This window comes from Rattus norvegicus, chromosome 1 (genome assembly GCF_021556685.1).
Source record: "Rattus norvegicus strain SHRSP/BbbUtx chromosome 1, alternate assembly SHRSP_T2T, whole genome shotgun sequence".
Classification (NCBI taxonomy): Eukaryota; Metazoa; Chordata; class Mammalia; order Rodentia; family Muridae; genus Rattus; species Rattus norvegicus.
The window spans coordinates 108,424,155-108,448,822 of NC_141534.1; the positions used below are offsets into that span (position 1 = coordinate 108,424,155).

A 24,668-nucleotide genomic window follows, 5' to 3' on the forward strand; every position below is an offset into this window, starting at 1 on the left:
TTTGGGCTCTTTCAAAACGACAGTGACAAATTGCATTTCACAAGCATTTATTCAGCACATTGGGATGTTTAGGGATCCAGGTTTTAGGAAATAACTCAACTTAGTAATTGCCCCTTTCCTTGGGGGGCTGCGCGCCCGGGAACAACATGAAGAGAAAACTCAGTATTTCCTGGGCAGACCAGCAGGTCGAAAGTGGTTGGGGTCTTTGCCACTCCGGCCCCACTTGTTGGCAAACTGGTCAGCTCTTGAGTCCTCTGCTCCGTGTCCTATTAATCTCTGAATACCCTCTCTGGCATCACTGTAATTAGAATACACAAGATTAATAACCGAGCTGATGGGCACTAGCCCCACCCTCAGAACTCCCCTCTTCAAGAGACCGCTGTAAGAGGATCCCAGGAACACCGGGGAGGGAAAGGCTGGTTTGATCCTGCCTGAGTAAACCCCTATCCTGCCCCTCGCGCTGGATGAGCAGCACCAGGAAAGAGAGGGAGGAGTTATCACCAACCAATCATATCACAGCTAACCACTCCCGGTAAGAGGCACAGAAAAGGGAGGAAATCAAGAGATAGTGGGTGGCACGCACAGAATGCAGAACAGCGCCCCTTCCCGGCTGCCCAAAGCAAGCAAGCTCTGCTCACCCAGACCTGAGTTACCTGATGACTTTAGCAGCCCAGGCTCCCCCAGGACCCCTTCGGGCGGCATCATAGTTCCCCCGAGCATGGAAGTATTTGTCTGAGTTTTTCCAGTTGGCCTTTCTCATGTCCGAGTAGGCGCGCCACATGTCTTTGGTCCCTGGAGAGGGAAGAGAGTGATGAGGACAGTTGTGTTTGGGTAAAACAGAGGACTGAAACGTCTATCCAACTCATCCCAGCTTTTCCCAAAGCCCACAGAGATGCCGCTGCCTTGAAATAAATAGTTCTCACTGACCCACGTCTGTGTGAGAAGCACATGGGAGCGAGCTTTATTCCGATGGATTCCCATCTTAGCTCTGCTGCTGTTTATCTTTAGCTGTTCAAAAAGCAGGTAGAGAAGAGGAGAGATGATCCCTAGAGAGTGTTTCATCAAATGACAATGGTCATAGAATGAAGCTCTCTCCGAAATGGCCCAGGGGAACTTCCGGTCTTAGGTGTGAGAAAAGAACCGCTTCCCTTCCTCCTCTCCGTTTCATCTTCTTCCGTTCCTTTCCTTTCTCTTGTGTTCTCTTTTCCTTTAGAGACAGCCTACATCTCTGTATATCTCTGGATTGGCCTGAAACTCACAGTCCTTCTGCCCGGGCCTCCCAAGCGGTACAATTACCACCGCAGCCGCAGCTCTTGTCTAGCACAAGCAATGGGAGAAACCGCTCTCCAGGCAGAGAGAGTGAGTGTAGTTCTGTGCTGAGTCCACCCGGATGCCCAGGATCTATCTCGCCCCAGCAATCCATCAGCAGGCGACAAAGGTGATGTCTCTGGACAATCGAGACGCTGGATGGCAAGTGACACACTAGGTTTAAAACCCCTACCCACTCTCCAGTAACGGAGAAGAGTGTCGTCCACCATGGCTCTTATGCAGAAAGGTTGAGGGAAATGCACCTGGAGTGTTCTCGGATGATCGTTTATGACCGCCCCTCTTCCCTGCTCCTCAGGAAGGTGCGGCAAACAGAAAAGGATCTAAACTGAGGAGTGTGAGTTTCGTTCGCACTGAAGGAATCAGATCCAGTAATGTTAAACAGGAAATCTCTTCAAAGGTAGGGAGAAAGGGAAAACCTAATATCTAGGCTCATTTAACTTTCATTGTGAGGCTGAGCACGGTGGCACACACCTTTAATCCCAGCACTCAGGAGGCCGAGGCAGATGGATCTCTGTGAGTGTGAGGCCAGCCTGGTCTACAAGCTGAGTCCAGGACAGCCAGGACTTGGTTACACAGAGAAATCCTATCTCAAATAATAGATAAATAAATAAATAAATAAATAAATAAATAAATAGCAAATAAATAAATGACTTTTTTGCATTATGGCTGGTGGGCTGTATTTCTCTTGGTGACAGTTTCTTTTCTGTGTCTCAATAGATCCAATAGACCTATGTTTCAGGTAAGTCATTGTCTCCTGTTGACGGTGGAGCTGTCTTCCACCCATCCCATGGCCAGCTCCTTCTCAGGTAAATAACTAAGCGTGTGCTCAAAGCTGTATAGTGACCAACCTGGGGTAAATTCTGCTCTTCGTAGGGTTTTCTAAGATAGCTTATTTGTGCTCTTTGTGCATCGGTTTCCTTAAAGGCACCCACACCACAAGATTAATTTTAAAACTAATTCGTTTCCATACGCAATGCTCCTTGAACAATGCCTACTCGGTTGAAAACTCAATTAGCCTTGGTTGCTGTCACTGTGGGTTGGGGCAGCACCGGTTCTCTTGCGCCTCCCCTGGAACCAGACATAGAAGTGAAGTGTTCGTCACTCTCCACAAGGGGGCAGCAGAGCCCCACTTCTATTGAGTCTGCATCTTTCACCTACAGATTGTTCCTACATTCCTGTGGAAAGGCTGCCCTGCAAACATTGTGGTTTCCTTGGGATCCTCACAGAGAAAGGTCAACACTGACCAGAAAAGCTCCGAACTACTGAGGAAGAGCCACACCGCCCCTCTGTCTATGGGGATTTCACGAGCATGTTTGCCCCCTTGATTACGTGGTTCCTGCTCAAGTAGATTCTTTCTTTTTTTTTTTTTTTTTTTTTTTTTTTTTTTTTTTCGGAGCTGGGGACCGAACCCAGGGCCTTGCGCTTGCTAGGCAAGCGCTCTACCACTGAGCTAAATCCCCAACCCTTCAAGTAGATTCTTAAAACTCACAAATACAACCTCCTGCCCCCATCCTTTAAGCCTACCTTGCCCAGCTTCCTTCATAAACTGGAACCGTCTTTTGCTGTCAACTCCCAGGATCAAGAGGCAAAAAACGATGGCAATGGAAGACTTCATCCTGCTGTGGAGCCAGGAAAACATAGAAAATGAGCTGTTTCGTGGGGTGGAGGATGCTTCTGCAATGCTGAGCTCTCTACCCTTGCGCACCAGTAACAGACCCACACTAAGATCAGCAACAGAGCTAAGTAAGCGACTCCAGAGCGTTCTCTAGCTCTCCCCTTCACTAGAACACCACTGTCTGAGGGTTTGCAAACAGGGCCGTTAGCATAAAAGCATATTGCATTCCAATCGCGGCAGCTGAAACCCAGCTGTAAAGGTTTCTAGAGAGCTACGTGGGGGCTTTTTCACCAGCACGGCTCCCTGCAGTGTCTCTGTAGAAGGCTAATTGCACCTGTCCCTGAATTCACACAGAAACACACTGCAGGTTCCACGTGGGAAGCATAATGTCCAGTGAATTCTAACCAGTGGATTTGGGAAAGAACATTAAACACAACAAGCAAATGCTGGCGGGGAAAGAATCTGTAAAGAGCAAGTGTTGGAAAGTTCTGGTGACTCACCTTGTGCTGTGAACTCCTGCTGGGACCCCAGGTGAGTGGCCTCTGTCCCTTGCTGAGGAGATCTGGCTGGAGACGTCTATATGTACTGCCACTGCCCGTATGGAGCAATCCCCTTTTGGTCTTACGCAATCCCCCTTGCTCACAGTTTCTCTCTCAGAACATAACTTTTCCTTCATGTATACCTTCTTTTCCCAGATGGCGAAATCTAGCCATTTTCAGAAATGTGGCAAGTTAGGTCTTTCTGAGTCTCCCCTGTCCTAATTGGAAATAATCAAGATAAACCCTTTACAGGCAATTTCCTAGGACGGGAAAGCAATATTGGAAAGAGAAATATAAATGTGTAATAAATCGTGGGAGCGAATCCAAAGGCTAAGCTAATGCCCTTTCAAAGCATAGTTTAGATTAAGCTGGAGCCTTAGGGAACAGGAGGAAGGAAGGCAGAAACTGGCGGTTAGCACCCACACGAATGGGCCCAGTGCTGGGAAAGTTCTTCTCCAGATTTGAATATACTCCATGTTGCTATGGAAGATAAGAGAGCAGATTAAATTCAGAGACCTTGATAAACCAAGAACATTAAACAATAGAACAATTTGCTTCAAAGTCATAAAGAAATAACACACCATAAATATGTGTGGGAAAGGCCCCCAGGATGCTAAATTACACTAACCGTGGGTTCAGGCAGAAAGTGGCGAGATGCAGCCCAGGAATGCTGGGAAACTACATCAGGAAACAGCCACTGGAGCCGGAAAGGCAGAACTAGCTTTTTCCCCAGTTTGTCATATGAGGAAGCCATTCAGACCATGGTCTTCTCCCCTTTGCTATCCCGACCCCTTTACGCAAAAAGAAAAACCGTGAGATGTACTGAATTCCCTAGAGAAGGAACGACGTGGCAGATACGATGAAGGCATCAGGTTTGCCTTCTGTTCTAAGGGCCCTGGGCCGGAAGCCCGGGGGAGAACAGTGCTTGGGGGGGGGTCCCAAATTGTTTGTTATAAGAAGAGAACTGTGAATATCTCATTGGAGAAACAAGCTGATGTAGATAAACCACGGAAGCTGGAAGATGGTGAATAATTAGCCGAGAGGAATGGGCTCGTAGAACTCTCGGTTGCACTACGAGCCAGAGGGTGGTGTGGCGCTATGGAAGAGCTCAGTACAAGTGAAGCAGGGTGAAGCAGATCAGGCAAGCGTGACACGGTGCTGGAGAACTGTTGTCGTACATTGGAGCTTTTAAGAGAAATGCCTCTTCTTGCTTTGACCTTTTTATTTTAATTACTTCGAGCTCTGTGACTATAAGGGAAAAAGCTGTCCAAAGACGTCGTCCCTTGGTCCTTAGCCAAGGCACTACCCAGTTAATTTGGCTTAGGGAAGGGATTCTTCCGTGGCCGGCTTGGCTCATGTTGTCCTAGCAGTAAGTAAGCAGTGAGCAGCAGCTACAACTAAAAGATCCCATGCAGAGAGACCCTTACTCAAGTCTTGGGAAATCGCGGACCCCAGACACAGAGAGACCATTTTGGATGTAATAAGCAAAGGCGAGGTTTATTACAGAGGCCTATTACAGAGATCTCCGGGCCGACACATATCCCACACAGGAGACAGAGGTGTGGGCCCCGAGAGGCTGGGAGAAAGAGTATTTAAAGGCAGAGGCTGTGAGCACCAGGGTATGGGGGATGTCAAAGGGGAAGGCACCACAAGTTACAAGATTGTTTTATGGCTCCAGGAGATAAGGGGAGGCCAAAAGGTTTTATGGCCCCCTGGTTCCTGGAACAGAGCTACTAAATCAGGAGAAGGGTCGGGTCTTCAGGTCCTCATTATTTTTAAAAGTTTGTCAAAATTGATGGAGCATTTGTATTTGAAACACCTCTGGTTAGGCTTGGGCTGCCCGGTTTCCTGGAGTGCTCTCTGCAGGACACAATGGCTGAAAAGCACAAGTAGGGGCTTATCAGGGTCTGGAGGACATCTGGTTAAAGTATGACTCTGAGTAGCTGGGGGGATGTCTTTGGATGGTTTATGGGTCAGTCCTCGATAGCCTGAGCTGGTTTTTTTATTCCTTTTCTTTATCTTTATGGCCTGCTACTCCTGGCGGCAGGGCTTAGCCCTGAGTTTGTGGCTTTTGGGGCTTACTCTTTTAATTTTATATTTTTAAACCTTAAATTTGTATAATTTTCCTTTCATTCCCTTCTTCTTCTACTAAATAATTCTAATCTTAGAATTTCGATATCAAGTCTCGTATTTGGTCTCACCAGTTGTCCTAACTGACTGGTACTGTTGTCTCAGAACCATCAACCGCACAGCACCCACTCGATTTTTTAACAAAAGCAATTAACCTGTTTGTCACGCAGGGGCCAAAAACTAAAACCAAGAAAATTAATAATGGCCCAGCTGTAGCAGAGAGTAGGGTAGTCATCCAGGGAGACTGAGTGAACCAAGACTCAAACCAACCTTGTTAAGCGTCTCTATCTTTTTGTGTCTTACTAAGTCTTTAGCATCAGGATTCTGTCTGGACACTATCTAAACCTATATATCAAGGTCATGACTAGCTTTTAGAACTTTTAAACTTATATAGATTGTGATCCCTGAGGCACAGTCCCAAGAAGTGTTAGGAGTACTAACATATGTAATGTTATATCATTTGTAACAGAAATCAAGCCTATTCCCACACCTATCCCGATGGAACCCAGGGCAAACATGCTGAGTGTCCCTCTAGGTCTCAGCTCTCAGCCCCAACAGTTAGTATGTGGCTGGTGAGGGCTGAGAATTGACGGCTGTCAGGGTGGTCAGCAGCACCAGATACAGTCCTTTCCAGCGATGCTTGAGTGTCTGGGCTCCGTGTCATTGTATGTAGCTGTAGTCTCCAACCTGGAACTGATCAGATGTCTCAGGAGTCTCTGGGGTATAGGCTGCTGTCAGCTGTGACCAGACTTCTTTTTGTATCACCTGTAGGTCTTTTAGCCTGGCATATAAATCATTATTACTATGACATGTTGGTTCAGTAACATCATCTAATACAGTCAGGGGAGCTGAGGCCCCATATAAGATCTCAAAGGGGGTAAGGCTGAATCTGGAAGGGGTATTTCTTGCTCTGAAGAGACCAAGAGGGAAGGAGTGTCACCCAGTCTGTGCCAGTCTCCATGGTCAATTTGTTTAGGGTCTCTTTTAGAGTTTTATTTATTTATTCTACCTGTCCTGAACTTTGAAGTCTGTAAATATAATGTAATTTTTAATCGACCTCTAAATACTTGCCACACCCTGGCTTACCTTGGCAACGAAAGTAGGACCGTTGTCTGACCAGATTACCTTGGGCACTCTAGACCGGGGGAAGATTTCTTCCAGTATCTTCTTGATGACTATGGAGGCCGTCTCTTGTTTGGTGAGGAAAGCTTCTATCTATTCCTGGAAAGGTATCTATAAACACTAGGAGATACTTGTGATCATATTTTTCTGGTTTTATCTCAGTGAAGTTTACTTCGACTTTTCACTAAACTCTCTAGGTCTCTTTGCCCTGTTTGCTTGTTAAGCATTCACTTATTGACATACCTTATACTTTTTATTGTCTCTCTGGCTAAAATCTTAAAGTCTATTATATACACCTTAACTACTTGGACAAACTTCTTATCTCTTAAATGAGTCCATTTCTGTATTTGGCAAAGTGAGTCTTTTCTTTGTTCTCTGGGGAGTATAGCTTTCCCCTCAAGTGTGTCATTGTCCTTTTTCTTTTAAGCAATTTGGGCCTTTTCTAAGTGAGGCCATCCCTTAGTCTAATCCTAGTTCTCAGTGGCTGTCTCTTGCAGGCCTGTAACCAGGATAGGCTCCTGCATAGCCATTTCCCGAGCCACTTTATCTGCTTTGTCACTGCCCCATGTCACTGAATCTCTTCCCTCCTGTTTTCCTGGGCAATGAATAGTACTCACAGTTGTTGGCTTTACCAGGGCATCCAAGAGATGGCAAAGACATCTGTGGCGCTGATGTGCCGGGGGGTTGGGGTTCAGCCATCCCAGATGACATTGTGTTGTCCACCATGGCAGCACCCACTTATCTCTGACCTTTATGAAGAGAACTGTTCTCATCTGTGGGCAAGGTAGCCTCCACTTTCAGCAGGGGTCAATCAGCCAGTCGCAGAGGTCTTTCCTCCACCCATGGTCTTCTGCCAGTGCTTGACACTCGTGTTGTGGTGGCTCCAGGTCAGGATTGGGCAGCAAGGTGACCAGATTGTCCCCAACCAGTGGAGAATCTAGTCTATGGCAGTTGACCAGTGGTCCCATCCTTTGGGACATTTTACTCAACGGCAAAACATCAGCCACTCTATCACAATTTAAGTCCTGGATTGGGTGATAATTGTTAGTGCCTGGCTGGCAGGAGTGATGTGTTCCAGGCAGAATGGCACTAAGCTATACATCTCTCAGCATCAGGTACTGGTGTACTGAGACAGGTCTTAAGCTCCACATACACAGTCTGCAGATATGTATACACATGGCCTCACCCAGCCATTTTAGCCCACGCAAACCATTTTGGAGAGCAAATTTAGGACTAAGAAGCTCTCCAGTGGCCCCTCTTTTTCTTCTTGGGCAGTCCCTGACCCAGTGTCCTTTTTCTTCGTATTAGGCACACTGATCTTTAGCCAGGAATTCTCTTCTGTTGTCAGGTACTATCTTCCTAGGTTCCTTAACTACAGTGGCCAGTATATGTTCCTCTCTTGTCCTTTATCTCTCTTTAGCTCTCTAGCTTCCTCTTCTTTTTGTCTCTTTTAGCTTCCTGTTCTTTTTTACCTTCTTTTTTCTCTTTTAACCTTATTTTCTCTGTAACTTATATTAACTCTCAGCAACATATAATAACTCTCTCAGTGACTTAGCTTAACCCTTTAAATTTCTGTAACTTTTTCTTCATATCTTTTCCTTATCTTAGCCAGATTGGTGGGGCATTTTCCAGCCCCTCAGAGACCCACCCTTGGAGTCTGGCAGCAGACCTGGAGCACTCCCTACCTTCAGGCATCTGAAGAGAGCAGGCAGAAGTGAGGGCCTTCTATCCATGTCTGGAACATTTTTTCTGGCCTCTAGTAGGATTCCGTCTTTCCTCGGTGGTAAAGAAGACCTGTAACAGTTACTAACAAGCATCTCAAATGGGATGGTGAGAAAACAAGAGAATCTTGAGAATAGAGGTCCACTGAAGAGGGCAAATAGCATTTAGTCACACAGCTAAGCCAGGAGGCTTTCTTGGGACAAAAAGACCTTGTGTCTGTGAAACAGAAAAGTGAGCAGAGGGGCAGCCTATCTGTTACCGGCTGTCTCTCTGGACTTAGATTTTCCCTTAAGGAGTACCTCCCTTTAGTGCCAGCTCCGTGGCTTTATCGCTCAAGAGACCCATCCTCTAAATGGCACTAGGCTTCTAGTAAGAACTAATAACAAAAGCATGGAAAGACAGTTAGAACCTGGGTGTTAGATACTAAGCAGTTGACAAAAGAATTGTAACCAGTTCACCTGGGGCTTTCAGGACTTTAGAAGCAGCCCTTTACCAAACTTTCTCAGTGGGCTAAAGGCCCATGGAAAAGAAAACATTAATCCTGACCTTGGCCACAGCCAAAGCCTGAATTTTAAATTTTGACTGGCAAAACAAAACAAAGTTCTTCACAGTTTGTTGTAGTTTTTTTTTTTAAACTATTTTAGGGGCTTCTCTGCCCCCCAACCTGGGACATTTCGACCACAGGGGCAGGAACTGGCTGCTGTGGGGATAGGATCAAAGGCATTCTCCATGTTAATGTTGACCAGTGAGAAAAGTAATTTAATGCTGGAGACTGACTCCTCTCTTGGAATAGGGCCAGCAGATAAGGCAGGCTCCTTAAAGAACTTCTCCTAATGAGCACACTCTTTCTGTAAGCAAGAGTTGAAGGTCTGGTCACTAAAAGCAGAAATTTTTTTCTTGTTCTTGTTTTTCTTAGAGTCCTCTCCCACCTCACTTTTAGCCTTTTTAGATCATTCTTTATGTAGCATTTTTAACACAGCCTGTCCCCTTTTTTTTATAGCCTGTTGACAGCATTTCTGATCTTTTAGGCAGCTACGCACTAAGTGTCATAAGATTTTATGATTCCTTGCTCTTAAGTGTCTTTAAGATTCCTTGCTCTCAAGCAAAATTTAAATCTTTTCTCAGCTTATCTCAGCTGTCCACCATGAGATTCCCAGAGATCGCAAACCAAGGTGTAGCAATTCACTAAGAAATCTCTCTGTATTGTTTATTTTTATCTTAAGCCTTTTCCTTTTAAACAGCTCCTGAAGAGCCAGAAAAATTGGGTGAGACTTGAGAAGTCCCCATGCTTGCTGTAGCAGCTCCGCAGCTAGTTTCGCTCCCCTCTACTGTGTGTTGGGAGCACAAGCACAGATAAAACACTACGTTTTAAAAATTAACGTTGGCTATCAACCAACACACCTCCACTAGAGCGGGGTCCATAAAATTAAGTTTCTTACTCACTATACTTGTTTCATACTGGAGGCCTAATCTGGGGAACTTTTTTATTTACAAGCGGTTTCTTCCTCAAGGTTTTTGTTAATGTCTGTTTACACAACTGTTAACAGCAGCTAGGCTGATCAAGGGGAGTAAAGGGAGGGGCCTCTCTCCTTGGGGAGGAGGCTCAAGAGAGAAAGACAAAACTCCCTGGCAGAAAACAATTTTTCTCAAGCAAATTATTTTTAACTTTTAACTTAAGCACCAAGAGGACCAAGTAAAACTCTTTGACGAACAAAGCAAACAGTTTCACAATTTCAAACACAGTCGTCAGTCCAAAATTCAAAAATGAAACAAAAGCCAAAAAGACACTCGACAATACCACAGAAAACAAACCAGACAAACAAGACCAAGACAAAGCATCCTATAACCAATTTTCACAGATGCCTGGTACCTTCAGTACCTGGCCCAAACTGCAGCTTAACCTTAGCTGCTTCTGGGATGAGATGGACCATCTGATTCCACCTCCCAACAGGATTCCAGAGTGTCCTCTTGTCCTAACAACCAAGCACACTTGTCCGCGCCTATACTTAAATAGGCAGCCGAACGCGACCTCTGACGGAGTGGGATTCCACATTCACTCTCTAAGTACTGACCAGAGTGAGACTCCACGTCCACTCTCTAAGCACTGACCAGAGTGAGATTCCACTTCCACTCTCTAAGTACTGACCAGAGTGAGACTCCACGTCCACTCTCTAAGTACTGACCAGAGTGAGACTTCACCAGTACCGAGACACACATATATATACACACGGCAGAACCAAAACAGAGACAGACACAGTCTGACAAATGCGGCGCCGCTCACACAGAAACACTCAGACAAACATCCAACTCACCTCCAAGGGGTCTTCGGAGTCTGGGGTAGTCGCGAAGATCCCGGACGAGCCCCCATTTGAAAGATCCCACGCAGAGAGACCCTTACTCAAGTCTTGGGAAATCGCGGACCCCAGACACAGAGAGACCATTTTGGATGTAATAAGCAAAGGCGAGGTTTATTACAGAGACCTATTACAGAGATCTCCAGGCCGACACATATCCTACACAGGAGACAGAGGTGTGGGCCCCGAGAGGCTGGGAGAAAGAGTATTTAAAGGCAGAGGCTGTGAGCACCAGGGGATGGGGGGGATGTCAAAGGGGGAATGTACCACAAGTTACAGGATTGTTTTATGGCTCCAGGAGATAAGGGGAGGCCAAAAGGTTTTATGGCCCCCTGGTTCCTGGAACAGAGCTACTAAATCAGGAGAATGGTTGGGTCTTTAGGTCCTCATTATTTTTAAAAGTTTGTCAAAATTGATGAAGCATCTGTATTTGAAACACCTCTGGTTAGGCTTGGGCTGCCCGGTTTCCTGGAATGCTCTCTGTAGGACACAATGGCTGAAAAGCACAAGTAGGGGCTTATCAGGGTCTGGAGGACATCTGGTTAAAGTATGACTCTGAGTAGCTGGGGGGATGTCTGTGGATGGTTTATGGGTCAGTCCTCGATAGCCTGAGCTGGTTTTTGCATTCCTTTTCTTTATCTTTATGGCCTGCTACTCCTGGCGGCAGGGCTTAGCCCTGAGTTTGTGGCTTTTGGGGCTTACTCTTTTAATTTTATATTTTTAAACCTTAAATTTGTATAATTTTCCTTTCACAACTTCCCACAAGCCCTGGTTGCAAACCTCTTTGGCGAAGTGCTTCACAGAGAAGTGAAACCTGCCTCCACCTCTGTTCTGACTTCCTTGGGATAAACATCTGGTGTAGTGATTATGTATTGACCTCCTCAGCCACTCTAGACTCAGAACTCACTTCCCAAGTATCCACTCTTTCAACCCACCCTCTCTCCCTCCTTCCTTCCTGTCCCACGCTACGTCTCGCCAGCAAGAATGACGCAGGACACAAAGGATCCTTCTGCAGAAATAGCTTTAATGCATCTTGAGAGCGAGAGCACAAGCTTACAATACGGAGACCCCGAGTGAGGGAAAGACCATCCCTTATATAGGAAACTATCCTCGCCTCGGACGTGTCACTCTCTGGCTGGTCGCTGCCAGATGTGCCAGATGATGTACCACAGCATACGTGTCCCCCTGAGTGAGGAATTTACCAGGCGCTTGCGTATTGCCCTTTTATTAGGTGCATCCTGCCGGATATTGGCGCCATCTTACAATGGAGAATGTGAGGATGGCCCTCCACATCTCCCCCTTATCTGTTTTTAAGCAAATAGGACACCCATAAATAGGAGGGTGAAGGCAGAGGTCATATCCTCGCACAAAGTTGGCGAACCTGTACAAGAGAGATACCCTTAAGCTGTTGTTGAGACCCAGGGCACTCCCGACCCATCGCACTGCCATTTTTTTCAAGGGAGGGAAAACTGGGGCAGATACCCTCATGTAATATAACATGCCTTCCAGGGAGCGTGTTTGGTAGAGCTTCCCTGTGCGATGCTAAGCTCGTCATCCCTCATGGGCTGCTCAAGCCGGACACTCTAATCCTATGCAATGAACCGAGGTTCTAGGAGTGCAAGAGTTGTCCAGCCGGCGACCTATTGCTTAAGCATGGTTAACCAAATATCGGCTGACGTTCCTTGTTCAAGGGCTATAAGCCCCTGGGCGATCACAATTTTGTCCCTCTTTTTTTGAAATCTTAATTTGCAAAGCAACCAGAGGAGTAACACTAATCCGCAGCAGAGGACTGCTCCAAAAAGTCCCACCCCCACCCATTCCTTAAAATAAGAGACTGCTGAGGTGATCCAGGATGACAATCCTTCTGTCAAAGACATATCCAGTCGGGTAGAGTTTACTTGAATGATGGCCGCTCTCAATTCCCTGAGCGTCTGTTCAAAATCCGAGGTCCAATTCTGTAACAAATGCTGTGAAAGGGTTTTAGACAAATTGGCAGCTTTGGTAAATTGTTCATACTGTATAGACGTGACACAAAGGCCGGGGAGCTTTAGTTCACAGCCAAGCTGGGCCAGTTGCCATAGGATGTCTAGTTGCTCTTGGACCAGATCTATACGTTGGTTAACAAGCATGAGGCCTCCTTGTATCTGAGTATTAGCTGAGGCCTGTCTGTCCAGAGCCACTGAGACAGTAGCCGATAAATCATTGATAGTTTGGGTTGTCTGTACTGTGTTTGACAAGGCCAATGCCGAAGCAGTAACTGAGGCAGCAACTGCCGTTGTAGCAATAATGCCAACAATAATCGCAGAAATGCCAAAATCTCTCTTTCCTCTAAATAAGGTCAGGGTCCCCGGAGTCTCAACAGGGACCGGGATAAAGCGAGGCATACGGGTAACTACCGCTATGGGATATTGGCTAGCATCCCAACACAGGGCATAAAAACATGAACCGTCTGTACAATTCAATTTAGAAACTTTAGTGGCATTACTTATAATCCACACAAATGGCGGCCAGACACAAACTGGAGCAGGGTTAAACCCCGTGCTCCAGTAAGGTTTATATTTTATACGAGTAGCTGTCCAGACAGAGGCTGAAGGGGGGATATTCCCCGTCCAGGAAAATGATAACCGTCCCTTTTCGCCCTTTCCTCCAAGTAGCATCGCCATGGGTGTAAGATCAGTGTAGCTACCATTAACGCCACAAAGCATCCATTGATCAAAGGGATTATTATTGGACCATCTAGGATCAATGGTGGTGAAGTTCACTCCGCCTCCCAAATCAGGGGAGAAGGAGAAAAAATTCTGGACTGCCCAGGCAGAGTCCCGGGACTGGCAACCAGTCCACGGCAAAGTAAGTTTTTCATCCTGGGTACCTCTACAAAAGAGTGCCAACTTTGGTTGACGGAGAGGGCAGGTGGAGGAGTTAATGTAAGGCCACCAACCATAGAGAACTGTGGCGTTAGCCACAATGTCTTCCTCACCAGTTCCCCATGTGGCCTCCCTTAACCAAGCAGAAGATTGATTACTCAACATAATGCAAGGAAGATCAGAAGATATTTTGTTGAATATGCCAAAACAAAGGCTGCCCTTAAGGGGAATAATCCTATTTTCTTTTACTTGCTCTATTTGGGAATCTAGTGGTAAATAGGCTAGTCCCAATTCTTTGTTGGTAGTAAAGAAACGTGGAAACACTTGGGCATTATACATCACCGGCATCGGGAGGGGGAAGGTTGACATAATTCCCCACCGTAGTTCGCTCTGCACTTTTATTGGCACTCCCTGGATCAGCATGAGGATCACCAGAGTTGTCATCTTCTTGGTCCTCTGTCTTGATATTCTGAGTAAGTCGTCCCGGAACCCAAACTGGATTTTCATTATCCTGTGGAAAAACACAAACAGCTCCCCTGGATCTTATCAAAACAGGATCCCGGCCCTTCCATTTGTTTGTCAATACATCCTTCCATTTAACTAATTCTTTTGTCCTTTTGGGCTCTGAGCAATGTCGCTCAGCCGCTGTTTGCCCAGCTTCATCAAGATTTAAAAAATTTAAGGTAAAAAGGGCCAAAGCAGTGGCCACTCGGGGTGTTGGAGGGAGTTCTATCATAATTCCCCCTCTTTGTTTTATTAAATATGATTTGAGCGTCCGATGAGCGCGCTCTATGATTCCCTGTCCTTGAGGGTTGTAGGGCAGGCCCGTCAGATGGGTAACTTGTATCTGAGCACAAAACTGACGGAATTTTTGAGATGTATAGGCAGGGCCATTGTCAGTTTTTACACATCTTGGCTTTCCCCAAGCACTCCATGTTTCAAGGCAGTGCTGAATGACATGTGTTGTTTTTTCTCCTGTAAGTGGGGTGGCATGTAGAATGCCAGAACATGTATCTATAGATACATGCACATACTGTAATTTTCCAAAAGTAGAATTATGAGTAACATCCATTTGCCAGATTTGCAATGGCTGTATTCCTCTCGGGTTGACCCCGATGTGAGGAACTGGGAGGAACTGGCAGCACTGTTGGCATTGGGTGACTATATCACGTGCCTCTTTTCTAGTTATAGAGAAGCGGCGGTGTAAAGTTTCCAAGGTAACATGGAAATTTCCATGAAAAGTTTTAGCGGCCTCTAGAGGAGAGGCCAGGGCCACAGCTATCATTTTTGTGGCTTTGTCAGCCAAATCATTCCCTGAACTCATTGGACCAGGGAGTCCAGAATGGGCCCGTATATGAGTAATATATACAGGGAATCTCCTATTTATTAAAATAATTTGGATTTTTTGGAAAATCTCTGCTACCTTGCTAGTTGTCTTAATTACGCCGGCGGTTTCAAGGATATTAACAGCATTGACCACATAGGAGGAATCTGAAACAATATTTAGAGGCATCTGGAATTTTTCAAGGACCTCCATAACCACTAGGCATTCTACCACTTGGGGTGAGGTTTCAAAATATTGTCGTGAGAACACTTGGGAATTTACCACATATGCTCCCACCCCTGTTTTTGACCCATCTGTATACACTGTTATCCCTTCTTTTAACGGTCTGTGGGATGTGACGCGAGGGAAAACAACAGGTTGTGATCTAGCAAAACATAATAGAGGGTGTTTAGGATAATGATTATCTATCTGTCCAGCAAAGGAAGTAACTAACACTGCCCAAGCATTTGAGGTAGCAGCTAATGTTTGAACCTGAATGGCTGTATATGGTACTATCAAAGTTTTGGGTTCTTTCCCAAAATGAGTAATAGCTGCCTTCAACCCGCGGAGTGTAAGCTGAGCGACCGCATCGGGATACCAGTCAATAATCTTAGCAGGAGATGCATTGGGATGGATCCATAATAAAGGCCCATTCTGCCACAAGACAGCTGTTGGTAATTGCATAGTTTTGAAAACGCACAAATCAAAAGGTTTGGTTTCATCAATGCGCTGCAATTGAGCATCCTGTAGGGCCTTTTCTACAACTTGTAAGGCCCGGTTTGCGGCTGGGGTCAATGCTCTCGGAGAGGAGATATGAGAGTCCCCTTCCAAAATATCAAATAAGGGCTTCAATTCAGCAGAGAAAATCTTTTTTTTTTTTTTTGGTTCTTTTTTTCGGAGCTGGGGACCGAACCCAGGGCCTTGCGCTTCCTAGGTAAGCGCTCTACCACTGAGCTAAATCCCCAGCCCCAGAGGAAATCTTTAAAAATGGTCTCAGCCAATTTATATCTCCCAATAACTTTTGGAAATCATTTAAGGTATGCAAATGATCTCTGTGAATCTCTAATTTCTGGGGAACTATTTTTTCAGGATAAATGACCGATCCCAGAAATGAGCTAATTTCTGCAATTTGAACCTTTTCTACAGCGACTTGTAGTCCCCATCGTCCCAATGTTTTGATTAAGATGGGATATGAGGTCTGTAAGGTTGTTAAATCTTTATCACATATTAAAATGTCATCCATGTAATGAGCCAGAAGCAAAGATGGAAATTGCTTCCTTATAGGTTCAAGGGCTCGTTGCACATATAGCTGACAAATAGTGGGGCTATTGGCCATGCCTTGAGGTAGGACCTTCCACTGAAATCTCTTATCAGGTTCAAGATGATTAGTAGCTGGTATAGTAAATGTAAACCTCTGTCTGTCCTGTGGACACAAGGGGATGGAAAAGAAACAATCCTTAATGTTTATAATTATTATCTTCCATTGCTTAGGTAAGGCAGAGAGTAAGGGTAGGCCTCGTTGGATCGAGCCAAATAAACGCATCTGTGCATTAATGGCTCTCAAATCATGGAGAAGTCTCCATTTTCCTGATTTTTTCTTTATCACAAAAATAGGAGTATTCCATGGTGAAATGGACGGTTCTAAATGACCAAGCTGCAATTGTTCATTAACCAATTTAGTGGCAGCTTCTAATTTTTCAGAGGATAGATGCCATTGAGGAACCCATATAGCTTCCTCTGTAAGCCAGGGTATGGGCATAGAACCCTCAATGGCACCTAGGAAAAACCCAGGCCTTGTTTATGGGGGTTTGCGACTGGTTCAATGGGCGTGAGACAGCCCTGTTCTAATTGCCCTAGGCCTTTCCCTTCCTTATAGCCCATCCTTGACATCATGTGGGCCACTTGTGGGGGGTATTCGTTAGATAAGGTTAGTCCCATGGTCTGCATAACATCTCTCCCCCAAAGATTAACAGGTAGGGGAAGTACATAAGGAACAAATTGTCCCTGTCGGCCATCGACAGTCGTCCAAGTTAGAGTGGCAGAGCTGATTTTAGGGCACGACTGGTAGCCTAAGCCTTGTAGACGATGGAACGTCTACAAGACTGCTGGACGAATATTTGGTGATGCGGAGCAAGCAACACCGCTCATAGAACAGCTCGTTTACGAACAAGCCACCCAGGAAAGGCTATAGTCCAGCCTTGTAGACGAAGATCTTATGGTAGGCCATGATTGAGGCCACCATTTTGAGGAAATTATACTTTTATCAGCCCCAGTATCCAGAATGCCTTCAAATTTCTTTCCATTAATTTCTAAGCTCAATTTTGGGCGGTTGTTAAGATGAACCACCAAATATGCCAAATCATTACCAGTGGACCCCATGGGCCCCTTGGTATCCTGTATTGTGGTTTGGGAGCACGGAAGGAGTAATAACTGTGCTATTTTATCTCCTTCACTTATGGAAAAAACCCCATCGGGACTTGAACAAAGAATCTGAATATCAAGAGAGTGCTGAGCTTCAACAAGGCCTGGATGGACTATCAGTCCTTGTAGGGCGAGAGATCCTCTCCCAAGGACAAGGCCTATGGTTCCTGGGGGCAAATGCCCCACAGTCTGAGCAGGAATTGGCTGAATGCCCATCTGGGGCATTAGAAAGAAGTCGGAGGCGGCACACAGGTCCAATTTTGTGTCACCTCTTGGGGAGTCTCCTCTGTCAGGGTCATGGCTTTCTGAAAGCGGTTCTCATATCTTTGAGGGCCCTGGGACCGGGGGCCCAACGATCCGTTTTTTGACATCTCATTAGGCTGAGCTTCTAAGGGAGGGAGTAATTTTCCCTTAATATCCCTCACTGAGCGGCACTGGTCAGGCCTATGGTAGCCCTTGCCACATCGGGCACAGATAGTTGTAGGCCTCCTGTCTCCCTTGGTTATCCTACAGTCTCTTTTTAAATGGCCCATTTTTCCACATCGAAAACATGATCTTGTATCTGTCCCTTTAAGGGGGCGTTGTCGGGACTGGAGAATGGCGGCCGCCAAGCCTGCGTTAGTAAGAGGCCCGCCGAGTTCTCTGTAGACTCTGAGCCAGTCCTGTAATCCTTTGTTTTTTCTGGGTGCTATAGCCGCCCGGCATTCCTGGGTGGCTTGTTCGTAAACGAGCTGTTCTATGAGCGGTGTTGCTTGCTCCGCATCACCAAATATTCGTCCAGCAGTTTCTGTCATTCTGGCTACAAAGTCTGAGAACGGTTCCTGAGGTCCTTGGATGATACGAGTAAGTTGATTATCGGCCCCGCCTTTCCTAGTGAGTGCCTTCTAGGCCTTAATGGCCAAGCTGGAGACTTGAATATAAGCACCCCAATGGTAATTAGCTTGGTCCGCTGCGAAGCGACCCTGTCCTGTCAAGAGTTCAAACGTCCATTCTCGCTGTTCAGGCGTTAACGCCGGGGCATTAGCTCTGGCCTGTGTTTGAGCCGCCTCATACCAAAGCGCTTTCCATTCCATATATTGGCCCATGTTCACAAGGGTCGCTTTTGCAATCATCTGTCAAATAATTTAGGGCCAGCCTTTCAAGAATGGTTAGGGTGAAATTGGCTGTAACTCCGTACTTTCTGACAGACTCCGCCAGCTCTTTTATTTGGTTATATTCGACTGGGGCATGAACCCGCTCACCCTCCTGCGTTTCAAAGACCGGGAACGTCAACTGTAGCTTCCTTCTCACCCTATCGGGGACTAAAGAGAATGCGCAAGAGCGCGCCTTATACGGAGGGGGTGCGGTTGGCGACTGCCGCGGCAGAAGCTTTTTATTACCTTTCTTTTGTTCCTCGGGGTGATATTTCTCTTCCTCATATCTAGCTGTTTCCTCATCTAACTCGGCCTCCTCTTCTGAATCTAAGATTCCATTCTCAGAGCTATCAGAACTGTCGAGGTTCAGCGCTTCTAGCTCTTTCACAGGGTATATGCTGGCTCCCCCTCCCGGTTGCTGTGTAGAGAGGGAAGTGCCGGAATCTGAAAGCTTTAACACTCTCTTATCCGCAGACTTAATGGGAGGGCTCTTTTTCTTTCTCAGGACGTCCTTTTTCTTACGCACGTCTAATCTCTCACTACGTTCAGTTTCTGACATACTTTCTCGAAATATTTCAAGTGTGGTCTACCCTCCTACAACTGTTGCCTTGCACACTTCATCTGTTAAGCAATTTTTGACTAGTTTCCATATGGCTTTAGTTCCTAGACGCAGATCTTTCTCCGCCAATTTTCTGTCTAGGTCCCTTCCAAGTTTGTCCCATGAGGCAATTGTAAACGAGCCTGAGCAGGCAAACCACGGAGCCACCCTGTCCACTTCTTTCACAAAGTTTTTAAGTGTTCTTCCTCCAATTTTTTTTTCTTCCTCCAATTTTAATGTCCCTCTGCTTTAGCACCGTTTCCAGAGCCGTGATCACAGACTGTGAGGATCCCATGAGGGACCAAGAACGCCCAGCGGCTTATCTACGTCCGTCTGACAAGGCATGAGTAGAAACAGACACGCCGCTCTCTTATATACGGGAGTCTTACGCGCACTTCCCGGGTGGTGCTATCACGTCCCTGCTCCCCAACAGTAAAGGGGAGCTGTGCAAAGCTCACTTATTTACGAGAGACTGAGACGCGCCTCTAGCTGCTGTCCTTTTAGCAGCAGAAACGGTGAAAACAGTACATAATAATAAGAAAGAGTAGAGTGGCTCCGAGAACAAATACCATAGCCTCAACAAATCCTTCCCAAGGCGGCGACAACCCCAGACCAAAATCCAAGAAAGGCATGTCTCTCTGAACGTATTTTTTTTTTAACCTGTAGTTCTGAATCCTCCTTGTCACCAAGGGGTCTCCGGAGGTGCTGATGAGGTCTTTTTCCCGGGTTTCAGCACCAAATGTCCCACGCTACATCTCGCCAGCAAGAATGACGCAGGACACAAAGGATCCTTCTGCAGAAATAGCTTTAATGCATCTTGAGAGCGAGAGCACAAGCTTACAATACGGAGACCCCGAGTGAGGGAAAGACCATCCCTTATATAGGAAACTATCCTCGCCTCGGACGTGTCACTCTCTGGCTGGTCGCTGCCAGATGTGCCAGATGACGTACCACAACATACGTGTCCCCCTGAGTGAGGAATTTACCAGGCGCTTGCGTATTGCCCTTTTATTAGGTACATCCTGCCGGATATCAGCGCCATCTTACAATGGAGAATGTGAGGACGGCCCTCCACACCTTCCCCTTCCCCTCCTCTCCTCCCCTCCCCTTCTCCTCCTCTCCCCCTTCTCCTCCCCTCCCCCTTCCTTCCTCTCTCTCCCTCCCTCCCCTCCTTCTTTCTCCTCCCTCTCTTTCCCTCCTTCCTCTCCTTCCTCCTTCTCATTCCCCTCCTTTCCTTCCTCCCCCTACTTCCTCCCTCTCTCTCCCCTTACTCCCTCCCTCCCCCTCCCTCCCCTTCCCCTCCTTCCTCATTCTCCCCCCCTTTATAACTTGCCTTTATTTTCTGTGTATCTTGCCTAGATGGATGGATGTGAACCACATGACTGCCTGGTGCCTGTAAGGTCAGAAAATGGTGTCAGCTCCCCTGGAACTGGAGTTAGGAATGGTTGTGAGCCACTATACGAGTGCTGGGAATTGAACCCAGGTCCTCTGGAAGACCAGGCAGTGCTTTTTTAACTGCTGACCCATCTCTCCAGCCCCAAGCCCCTTCTCTGGTAGAAATATTAGAAGACAAGTGGGTATTCTTCCTAGACACTAAGAAAAACTCTTCATATGGACTTTTTCTTTACTAATAATGGTTTAGCTAATCTGTTGAGAATTCTTTTAAGCTTTTTATTGATTCTTTGTGAAAGTCCAATCACGCACCCCAGTCCTGCTCATCTCCCCAACCCCTCATATCCACCCTTTACCCTTGCAGCCTCCCTCAAAAAAACACACACACACACACATACCACACACACACAGACACACACACACCACACACACAGACACACACACAGACACACACACATACCACACACACACACACAGACACACACACAGACACACACACACATACCACACACACACACACAGACACACACACAGACACACACACAGACACACACACACATACCACACACACACAGACACACACACACCACACACACACACACCCCACACACACACACACCACACACTCACACACACCACACACAGACACACACACGCACACGCACACACCAAAGCATAGAATCACATCATAGAAGCTGTAGTGTGTCACTGAGCGGTCTTACTACATATTCCTCTGTCCACACACCTTCCTTGAAAATTTCCTTGTAACAAGTCCATTGGTTTGCTTCCAGACCTCTGGCTTTTGAGATGTGGCCGACACTGGATCCTTTTGGGGACTTTCCCCTGCTGTTGCCCTGTGCCATGGAGATTCTACAGCTGTGATCAACATAACTATCCCTGTCATAAACCCCAGCCACTCGCACATGATACAGATTGTGGGCTTGGCCAACTCAGAGTCCCGGATCTGGGCCTGGGTGATAGCTGAACTGGTCAAGCCCCCAGCTCTCTTTTATTTGTACCACCAGAGCGAGCTCCCCAGGACTGCTGCACCTCGGCCACCCAATGCCACCATCCTCGGGAGGCAGTCAGCTCACCCGCACCCATGCCTGCAGAGCCTGCTTCACTGAGCTACCCAGTCAAGGCGTGGGACCCACTCTCCCAAGGGCTGCAGCCTGCAAGGGCCTGGGCCAGCGCACCTGTCCTGATGCCCTTAGGGCTGGCTCATCTGTGCCTTCAGCCTTCGCCAGCAGGGCCAGCTCCACTTGTGTTGCCCCGCCAAGGACCTGCTCTACAGAGTGCTACAGCTACTGAGGGGCCAACTCCCTGACTACCTCAAGTGGAGATGGGAGAAATAGAAGGGCATCACCCCTCTGCCTGCACCACCTCACAACAGAGGACTGGCAGGGACCAGCTCTCCCAAGTTCATACCTTCAATTGCGGGCTCATACATGCCCCCTCCACTAGGACCAGCTCGACTGTGCTGCCCAGGTGGGGTGCAGGATTAGTTCTCCTGAGCTCACACTGCCCCCCTCATAGACAGCTTTACTGGTTTCTAGAGGTGGGAGGGGAAGGGGGGGACACAACACCTCTGTGCCAGCACCACCCAACAGCAGACAGCTCCCACACCCCAGCCACCAGAGCCAGCTCCCCTATGCACAGGATCTGCTCCCCCTACTGCTGCTGCTGCTGCTAGTGAGAGATGGGACGGGCTCTCCAGAGTGCTGCAACCGGTGAGGGGCAGGGACAGATCTGCACAGCCCCTGCACATCCACATGGTCCCCGGAGGCTGCCCTGACCAGGGACATCTCCATGCTCCCTAGCGGTAACATAAGTCACAGACATCAACGCCGACCCACTACAGCAACATCGCCGAGCACCCAGACATGACCCTCAGCAGCAGCTCAGTCTGGGACTTCACCATGGTCCCAGGTGGCCATACTGGCCACTCACAAAGGGCTGCTCCTCTCCACCCTTGAGTCTCCAATCCCACCTCTTCACCGTGCTCGCGCGTCCCCACTTTTTCTCTGCCATCTGACCACCACAGACTCGCACCCTGTGGCGGAGCCACTACCGTGAGGCTGGTGAACCCCTGGGTGACGTCCTCCATCTGTGCTTTATAGCATGGTGGCCTGCGGGTCCCTATCTTCCTCCTCCAGCCCTGAGCAGCCAGGGATGGATTTGATTTAATTTGATTTTTTTTATGAGTCCTGGGCATAAAACATCTCCAGCCACCAAGCCAGGCATCAAGCTAGGATGAACAGAGGAACTGCCATCCGCCCTGCCCTGGCTGACGGTAGAGCAGGATCACCCACAAGGTTTCTGCCCATTGCCAGGGGGACGTGGAGAACTTTATCCTTTGAACCCATTCACTTCGCATCACCAACGGCACCCTCCTCCCAGCCATCCAACCTGATGCTTTCTTCTCTCTTCCGCTCCATCGAGCACAGTTCTTATGTGTGGGAGCCATATTGGATTTGGGCCTGGTTACCTTGTCACTGTCTGGCCTTAGTCTTTGATTGTAGGATCAAAAGCCTCTCCCTGTTATTTACGGCACAAGAACTTTGCATTCACGGAATGTTTTCAGCCGGAACAAGACCCTTCTGGGTCTCCAGCAAGGTTTGACCCCTGCTGAGCCCTGTCTTTGCATGTGAAAGCCTTTTGTCCCCAACTGGGAGCAGTCTGGCCAGGTACTTCTCACCTGAGTCAAAGAATTAGGTTGGCCTTCCTGGCTATTTTCCTAATTTATTCAGGCCACATAGTCGGTCCTTTGTTACCGAAGTCTCAGCCAGGATTCCCCACTGTGCTTGGCAGATACCTGCTAAGTGGTGTTCTTTGGATATATAGTTTGGTCAATAAAGAAACCAGAAGCTCTCTTCCTCTTCTGGCTTGACACGAATAACCTGTGTGTGTGTGTGTGCTTCTTTCATCCCGCAGGCTTTCGCCCGATTCTCGGTACCGTGTCGGTGCTGGCACCGACACTTATGAGTCAACTGCTCTTAGGAATGGAGCCTGCCCGGGAGTGTGGTCAACAAGGGGTCAAGTGAAAGGAAAATTATACGAATTTAAGGTTTAAAAATATAAAATTAAAAGAGTAAGCCCCAAAAGCCACAAACTCAGGGCTAAGCCCTGCCGCCAGGAATAGCAGGCCATAAAGATAAAGAAAAGGAATGCAAAAACCAGCTCAGGCTATCGAGGACTGACCCATAAACCATCCACAGACATCCCCCCAGCTTACTCAGAGTCATACTTTAACCAGATGTCCTCCAGACCCTGATAAGCCCCTACTTGTGCTTTTCAGCCATTGTGTCCTACAGAGAGCATTCCAGGAAACCGGGCAGCCCAAGCCTAACCAGAGGTGTTTCAAATACAGATGCTTCATCAATTTTGACAAACTTTTAAAAATAATGATGACCTAAAGACCCAACCGTTCTCCTGATTTAGTAGCTCTGTTCCAGGAACCAGGAGGCCATAAAACCTTTTGGCCTCCCCTTATCTCCTGGAGCCATAAAACAATCCTGTAACTTGTGGTACATTCCCCCTTTGACACGCCCCCCCCCATCCCCTGGTGCTCACAGCCTCTGCCTTTAAATACTCTTTCTCCCAGCCTCTTGGGGCCAACACCTCTGTCTCCTGCGTGGGATATGTGTCAGCCCGGAGATCTCTGTAATAAACCTCGCCTTTGCTTATTACATCCAAAATGGTCTCTCTGTGTCTGGGGTCCGAGATTTCCCAAGACTGGTGTAAGGGCCTCTCTGCGTGGGATCTTTCACAATCATTAAAGAAAACTGACTCTTCCTCTCCTGGCAACTGTCAAATGCTAATAGCTTCTCACCCCAGACCCTCCATGCTAAGATCTTGTCTGCTTTGAGCTCACACGGGTCTTATGCTCACCATCACAGTCCTTGTGAGTCCTATGCAAACCACCCTGAGGTGTCTTGGATTTCCCTTATGTCCCCCAGCACCCCTACTGAAAGACCCACCCCATGAGTCTTAACTCAGAGTTGCAACAGGCTTGAACGAGCCCAGGCACGCCCAGATACCTAGGGCCGAGTCACCGTGAAAACTAACAGACCATAAAAGGAAAGGAATGCAGAACAGACCAGGAGTACCACTCACAGGCCACCT

The 24,668-nt window shown here is 47.3% G+C and overlaps 1 protein-coding gene, 1 long non-coding RNA gene and 1 other non-coding gene across 8 annotated transcripts; 1 reads left to right on the forward strand and 2 right to left on the reverse strand.

The window, feature by feature from the left end:
* Positions 1-30: 30 nt before the first annotated feature.
* On the reverse strand, positions 31-8,726 carry Saa3 (serum amyloid A 3). Of its 4 annotated transcripts, none has more exons than XM_087591413.1 (5): positions 8,421-8,726; positions 3,445-7,484; positions 2,854-2,948; positions 654-792; positions 31-298 (listed from the first exon to the last, which is right to left on the reverse strand). In XM_087591413.1, the coding sequence occupies exons 2-5, from the start codon at positions 3,618-3,620 to the stop codon at positions 160-162; spliced, it is 549 nt and encodes a 182-aa protein (XP_087447539.1). In that variant the 5' UTR covers positions 3,621-7,484; positions 8,421-8,726; the 3' UTR covers positions 31-159.
* A 3,089-nt stretch (positions 8,727-11,815) lies between these two features.
* LOC147996803 (uncharacterized) lies at positions 11,816-20,544 on the reverse strand. Of its 3 annotated transcripts, none has more exons than XR_015651547.1 (3): positions 20,485-20,544; positions 14,018-14,186; positions 11,816-12,778 (listed from the first exon to the last, which is right to left on the reverse strand). It is a non-coding gene; the product is annotated as an uncharacterized LOC147996803 (transcript). The 3 variants fall into 3 exon arrangements; XR_015651541.1 differs by lacking the exon at positions 20,485-20,544 and adding an exon at positions 18,800-18,930 and having other exon boundaries at positions 14,055-14,186; XR_015651536.1 differs by lacking the exon at positions 20,485-20,544 and adding an exon at positions 18,800-18,930.
* On the forward strand, positions 18,001-23,439 carry LOC147996804 (uncharacterized). Its single transcript, XR_015651512.1, has 2 exons — positions 18,001-18,263; positions 21,569-23,439. It is a non-coding gene; the product is annotated as an uncharacterized LOC147996804 (long non-coding RNA).
* Positions 23,440-24,668: the final 1,229 nt, after the last annotated feature.